The 7380-nt window shown below is 30.8% G+C and overlaps 1 protein-coding gene across 1 annotated transcript in view; it reads left to right on the top strand.

Annotated features, from left to right (window-relative positions):
• Positions 1 to 1637, top strand: part of LOC106615371 (uncharacterized) — a 52979-nt gene extending 51342 nt beyond the window's left edge. Inside the window, exon 5 of the mRNA XM_014231566.3 lies at positions 38 to 1637. Within this exon, the coding sequence (XP_014087041.1) occupies positions 38 to 348 (311 nt within the window). The 3' untranslated portion in view covers positions 349 to 1637. The remainder of the gene's footprint in view (positions 1 to 37) is intronic.
• The last annotated feature ends 5743 nt before the right edge of the window (positions 1638 to 7380 follow it).

A 7380-nucleotide genomic window follows, 5' to 3' on the forward strand; every position in this document is an offset into this window, starting at 1 on the left:
TAATTAAATTGCTTTTTTTTTCTCGTTTTATACATAGGCATCAAAACCTACACTGTTTTCGCACCAGTGGACAAAAGCTTCCGCGATATGGAATCCGATACGTTGGAGAAGCTTTTCAATGACAAAGATGCTGCCGAAGAGTTCGCTATGAAACATATTGTGTCCGGTTCACTTTTCTCAGCTGGCATGCGTTTCTATCAAGTGAAGGATTCTTTGCAAACCGGCAAAACCGTTATACTTCAAAAGACATCTGCTGGCAAAATCAAGGTGAACGACGCACAAATGGTCACCTCGAATATACCGGCAACAAATGGCGTCATACACGCGTTGGATGGTGTGCTGGCGTGAGCTTAAAGCGTTAAAAGCTACACAAAATACAAACAACATTATTAAGTTAGCAATAAAAAAACGATTCCATAGGATTTAATTTAAGAAACGAACGCATGGTAAACAATTTTCAAAAGCAACAGACTTCAATTTGAACAACTTTTTTGCAATTTTTTTTGTTTTACAACAAACAAAAAAACATATTGTAGTAAATCTTGCCAGGTGCGCTTTAACAGCTTTCAAAGCTTCTGCGACGAAAGCTTTAAAGTTAGTTAATATTACAGTGGTAACTTTCGCTTATTTCATATTTAAATTATTGGTTTTATACTTTTCTCTGTTAGTTAATAATTTCGAAATAACAACAAAATCCGCTGGTGCTTCCAATATTACAAGTAATTTGCGCTAACAGCTGCGAATGTATGCTATTCATCTGAAGATTCTAATGTATAATATTGCAAAATCACAACACGCCACAGTCATAAAATATATACATATAAACACAACTTATGTAAGTTGTAGAATTCTTAACTGAAATATTCAAAAAGTTAATCTTTTAATGATTCTTGTGATTCATTCTCATTTGTATGAATTTATAATTATACTTTTGCTGAGTAATTGTGTACTTTTAAGCTCTAAAGCGCTAAGACTCTCAAAGCATTCACTAGCTTTAAAGCTGTATTTTGTTGGAACTTTTTCAATAAACACTTACACTTTTTCAGTGAAAGCTCTCAGCAAAATATGAAAGCTTTTGGTACAATATGGAAGCTTTTCATTATTAAAGTTCAAGCACGAATTCCGTTTAAAGATAAAAGTTTTCAGTTAAGTAAAAAATTTAAGCTTCTTACAACAACACCGCTCATCCATATTTAGCATGCATTTTCCATTTATACATACATACAAGCGCATATTCTCATATACACACAAAAATATTTAATATTTTGCACCAAATCTTCATTTAAGTGTCTATATAAAACAAATTTTTTTATACAAAATTTAAAAAAAAAAATTATTATTATTATTATTGAATATTTTGTATTTAATATGCGTATTATTAAGCTCAAAATAAAAAAAAAATTGTCTATATAATTTAGGCGAATTTTTTTTAATAATAATACCCCATGTATCTTTATGTATATACAACGCAATTATTTTAAATTTTATACGAAATAATGTTAAATCTACTTATGTCATTTTAAATGCAAATTCATCGAATATCGTTTGCTAAAATTCATTAAAACTTAAATAAGTCTAATATTGTAAATGATTATTCTGAGGTTCATTTATCAATAAAATTAAGTAAAAAATGTAAATGACTTGGTTTTAGTTTAACAACTGAGAGGGAAACAGAAAACAGAAAAAAAAGAAAACAAATATTTTTGAGAGTTGTTAGGGACTCTAAGTACGAGTTTTCTTTAAAAGAAAGAAACCTTAATAAAGTTTTCAGAGAGCAGAGGTCACAGTAGAGCCCAAAAGAAGGGTGAAACACACTTGTTTGCTGCAGTATATGAAATGAAATTCAGATTTAATTGCAGTAGCTTTGCTACTTTAACATTAACCTACAGACTTCATATTAAATATTTTTCGAGTGACATGCAGTCTCTGACGGCGCTAAAAATCGATTCTCAATTGGCTGCAGTAATTCACGCGATCGCCGACGGTACTTAAAAGAAGGTCATTCTTTGCTGCAAAGAATCCGGCTTTCGCCGTGGACTAAATCTATAAAAAAAACCTCTGTGGAAGATATTGTGCGTAAAATAACCGAAGGTCGAAAAAAAAATCAAAAATTCACAAAATTCTGAATTAAAAAAGGCTGAATTTCGCCCAAAACTTTGGTTGAATTTGGCCACTTAAATTTCGATTTTTACTATATACAGAATATGCAGAAATAATATGCTACGGTTCGAATCATATGTCTCCGAGTAATTTCCGCAACAAATTCGAGAAAAACGATAAACAAATAAAGCTGATTGAACTGAGTGGTTATACTATAAAAATCCGTAACTCAAAAAATATTAAGAAGTAATTTCATATAGTATCAGACTTGGCGTGACCCTTAATAAAAATTATATTTCCAAGAAACTGATCAGCTGCATAAAAAAAAAATATTTTGTTTAATTCTCCAGGATTTTTGTAAGATTTTCAAAAGACTTAAGCACGAAACTTTAATTATCAATACATTGTTTTTTAACAACTACAGTACGAACAGAAATTTCACAAGTATAATTGTGACTTTGCTAACGTAGTAAGTTTCAAACCGGTTGTCTGCAGCAAAGATACGAACCGTACGTAAAGCTTTATAAAAGGTTGCTTATTTGGAGAGATGTGTATATGATAAATAAATATATACAAAGTGTGTTTTATATGTTTTTACATACATATGGATATGTGTATGGATATAAATTAATATGCTTGTCAATCACGGTTGTAATTAATGCTTTAAAAAATCTAATTAACAAATACCGGATTAAAAAAAAATTACGTTTTAATTCTAAAAACAGGAGAATTAAAATTTAATTTGAAAACAATTTTTTTAAAAATTTTAATTTATTTTTTTTTAATTTTTAATTTATTTATTTTTAAGTTATTATTATTTCGGGTTTGCATACTTCGTGTTCTACCATTTTGAACTAAAGCTCGAACAGAGCCAACATTTTCTATACTCTTGAACACTTATCATTCGAAAGATTAACACTATTTTATCAATTTTTGAAGCGGATTTTGGAATCAAAGTAAAATTTAAAATTTTTTCATTGAACTAAATATAATATATAAAATTTTTAAAATTTTTAAAAAATTGTTTGAATTAATTATAAAACACAAAACATAATCTTGAAAAATTAAAATTCATTTATCACAATTTAATATTGATTAAAATTTAATTAATTTTTGTTTTCTATTAATTTTCATTAAAGAATGTGTTATAGTTATACAATTTTAAATTTTTAAAATATTTTATAAATTTTAAAATATTATTAAAGAATAAATTTCAGTAATAAACATCAATTTCTAAGATTCATGTAAAAATATTATTCAGATTTTATTAAACTCACCTTTTAACTACCCACTGTTAACATACATGTATGTATTGTACATACATGCATTTCCTTATATGTACATATATGCATATGTAAGTATATACATATATTTGCACATCAACGGTTGTAGCGGAAACGCGCGAGCGACACATAGCGACAGCCGCGACACTGCTGTGCTATAAAAACGACGACGAAAGTAGTGAACGGCGAAATACGAAGCGGAAACACGTACGGGAAGAGCTTTTTAAGGGGAAACTACTGGCAGCTTTTCACTTCCCTAACTTAGCGACCATTTCATATTCCAATTGGAATTTGCACAAATTTAATTTTTCACATATTTTATTTAATGCTCACTTTTATTACACTTATTTATATGATTGGCATAGCTTTATATGCTTTTTACTCATACACACTGCTCTTCTTACACACACAACACTTTTCACTAAATATTTCATTTAAACTAACTAAGCTGCAACTTCCGCGAACCGACACATCCGCCACTGCCGAGGACCGACAACCGCGCACCACAAATTTCAAATTCAAACTAAACTATTTGCGTCGCGCTGAATTAAATCTGAGCACTGAGAGGAGAGAGAGAGCGCGTTGTACACAAACTTATATTACCAAATGCTTGTTACATACATATGTGCATACACATCACATATATTTGCTTCAGGAATACGCAAAGTAGTGTAAAGCAAGAAAGTGGTGTACATACATATGTACATTAAGGTGAACCATACCATTTTAAAAAACCATATTCATAGTACACAGACATAAAATATATAGCATTTACTGTGTATGTTCTATAAATTAATAAAGTACATGGATTTCTAAATTGAATTAAAATTCAAGAAAAAAATTTTAACTTCAAAAATTATTTGAATAAATAATAAATACTATTATATTAAGGGATTATAGTCATTTGATAGTCTAAAATAATGCGTTGTTTTTTTGTAAATTTTGGTTCTTAGGAGTCATTTTATAGAATAAGGAAAAAATAAGAATACTGTACATTTACTAAATTTATTGTATTTAAATAATCGTCGAATCGTGCTGAAAAATTTTGGATTGTCATGTTTCGTAGCTGATCTCCAGGAGATCCTCCGGAAAATATGTCAAGCGGTGAAAAAGATTTTTCTGCTTTAAAGTACTTAAAATCTAAAAACCTAAAAAACAAACAAAAAAATCCATTAATGAATACATGTTTGATTATTACGCAAGACTAGTCGAAATTAAGAGAAAAGTCGTTTTAATTTTGTGAAAAAATGTGCACTATAGAGTTACTGTAAAAATCGAAATTATTATTGAAAATGTATTTCTTCGTTCATTAACTGACAAATAAATATAAAAAGCTTGTGTTAAAATTTCAAACACATCAGTCTAGCTGTTTGGGAGAAATTTTCCTCATCGACTCTGAGAAAAGCGTCTCGAGGAAAACGAGTTTAAAAATGTGAATGAAATATCTTTCTACTCTAAATAAATTCGGGGTACCCAAACCTGCTCGAATTTGTTTAACTTTATAGAATTTCATATCCATGAAGAAGCAAACTAACAGTAATGACTTTGAAGCGTGTATAACCAGCTACCAGAGTAACAACAAAGTCGAAGTCATGTTTAAAACAGAAATCTAATAATATTAGGTGCGCAACTAAGTTCCCGCTGTTAGTTGTGATCGATTTTGATATATCCAAAACGTGATAAGCTAGACATTTGAGAAAGAAAGTACGTTTCCATATTAGTGACCTTGTTTATGTGTCATATAATTTTGGTTGTGCGAATGTGTCCGTTATTTGTAAAAACTGTTGGTTTTCTTCTTTCAGTCAAAGAAATCGGTGGCTGAAGTACATCGGGAACTCCAAAAAGTCTACGGAGGTACTGCCCCAAGTGAAACAATATGTCATGATTGGTTTTGACACTTCAAAGATGGCGATTTCGACATTAACGACCGTCAACGTGAAGGAAGGCCGAAAATCTTCGAAAATGGTGAATTGGTGACGCAAGAAGAGCTTGCTTCAGCACTGGCAGTCACCCGCCAAGGCCATTTCACCCCCCCATATTCCCCAGATATTGCACCGTGCGATTATTATTTGTTTCGTTCGATGGCGCATGGTCTGGCTCAGAAGCAGTTTCAGTCACTAATAGCTATCGTAATACTTTCCAAAAAATTGTGTCAACCCTAATACGCTCCATACTGTAAGTATGTATGCATATGAATTATAACCTTATGCAACAAGAGTTCTCACAAAAATGCAAGTATACGAAGAATTAACAGACAAGGACTAGGAATGCCAAGTCCTAAAAATATTTGTAGTGGGTTTTACGACAAAAACTTAACTCTGTGGTATTTTATGAAATTACGAAAGTATTCAACAGTGCGAAAAATAAACTAGCCTCCACATGCAAATTCTTTAAATGTCCAAAACATGATGAGTTTTCTGGCTGTATAAGCTCTTATTATATAATTTTGTTTAGTATACCAAATATTGTCATCTGCTGACAAATAAATCACTATTTTACCACAAATTGAAAAAAAAAAGTTATTTACGAGTCAGTGCTTTAACAGACGTTCTTACTAGTGAGTCTGTGAAAAAATTTCTTTAGGGTTTAAAATATTTTTTTTACATATTTCTTTCCAATTAATGACGTACGCTAATGCCTATAAGTGGGTGCTTTATTTGAAACAATTTGTATACTTATTGATCTTCTACAATTAAAAACTCTTAATATGAAAACACTGTAATTTTTTGATGCTCACTTTTAGCAAGACAAAATTGTTTTCTATATTATTTATTATAGTTCTCGAAAATTGCTTTTAAGTTCCAATAGAGTTTATATAGTCCAGTACTTCCATAACCTATAACATACACTTTTTTTTATTTTTTCCTTGGATCGCCCGCCGCTCACAACTCCTTTTCTCACTTCGTAATTTTTTCCATTGCCAATTGATCTTTACTTTAAATACATTCTCTAAACTAAATTCTTTCTCTTTAATTACAAAAACCACTATACACATTTGTATTCTTCTAATTAGCTTTAATTACATATTTGTTAATTTTCATCAACGAAAAGAAATGAAACTTTTATATATTATAATAGTATATTGTAATAACATATAAAAGATACAATATAATTTACTTTAAATAATCCCAAATATAATATTAATCCATCACTTATTAACATAAATGGCAACCCCGTTTGGAGGCTAATTCGCTCTCTCACTGCTTATTCAGCTCTGCTGCTACCTTGCTGCAACGACGGAAACTGCTCAGTTTCAGATCGGAAATGAAAGTCTACGGTTGTGCAAAGAATTCGTCGTCGGTTCGCGGTCGGTTATTTGAAGTAAAAGTTTGTTATTTAGTTAGTGTAAAATATTGTCTTTTGTGATGATGTGCACTGTGTGTTGTGAAGAAAATTATTAAAAAAACGGCAAAATGTCAATAAGGCGAAAAGCCGCAAGTGAAAATGTATAAAAAGGCAAATCAAAATTGCTGCAATATATGCAATTGTTTTTAGTTAAAAGTGCGAAGGTTCATGCAGCTGAAAAGATGTTAAAGTGTGTGTGTTTAAAATATAAGTTATATAGCTAAAATGGCAGTAAGTGAAAATCGCCAAAGTGTGTGGCAAAGTGGCAATTGAAAATGAAATCTGTGAAAATAAATGCAAATTGAAGTTGCATTACAAAATGGCCGCAAGTGAAGCCAGTAAAAGCTCAAAAGCTCGTGCTTAGTGAAAAGCGCACATCACTTCCTTTCCAATGTGCTTTCCCAAGTGAGCGAAAATTTGTGTGAAACGAATTTTGATCAAATTTGTAACGTTCGTTCGTTTCGTGTGCATGCATATGTATGCTGTTAGTCAATTACTTCGGTGTCGTGCGGTTCGGTTCGTAAGATTTTTCGGTTACGTCGTTCGTGTATATGCATTTACATACATACGTATGTTGAAATGTATGTATGTTTCAATAAATGCTAAAAGATTCTGCAGCTGAGCGGTGAGTTCTTTAATTATGACGTTTGTT

The sequence above is a fragment of the Bactrocera oleae genome, chromosome 3 (assembly GCF_042242935.1).
Source record: "Bactrocera oleae isolate idBacOlea1 chromosome 3, idBacOlea1, whole genome shotgun sequence".
NCBI classification, from domain to species: Eukaryota; Metazoa; Arthropoda; class Insecta; order Diptera; family Tephritidae; genus Bactrocera; species Bactrocera oleae.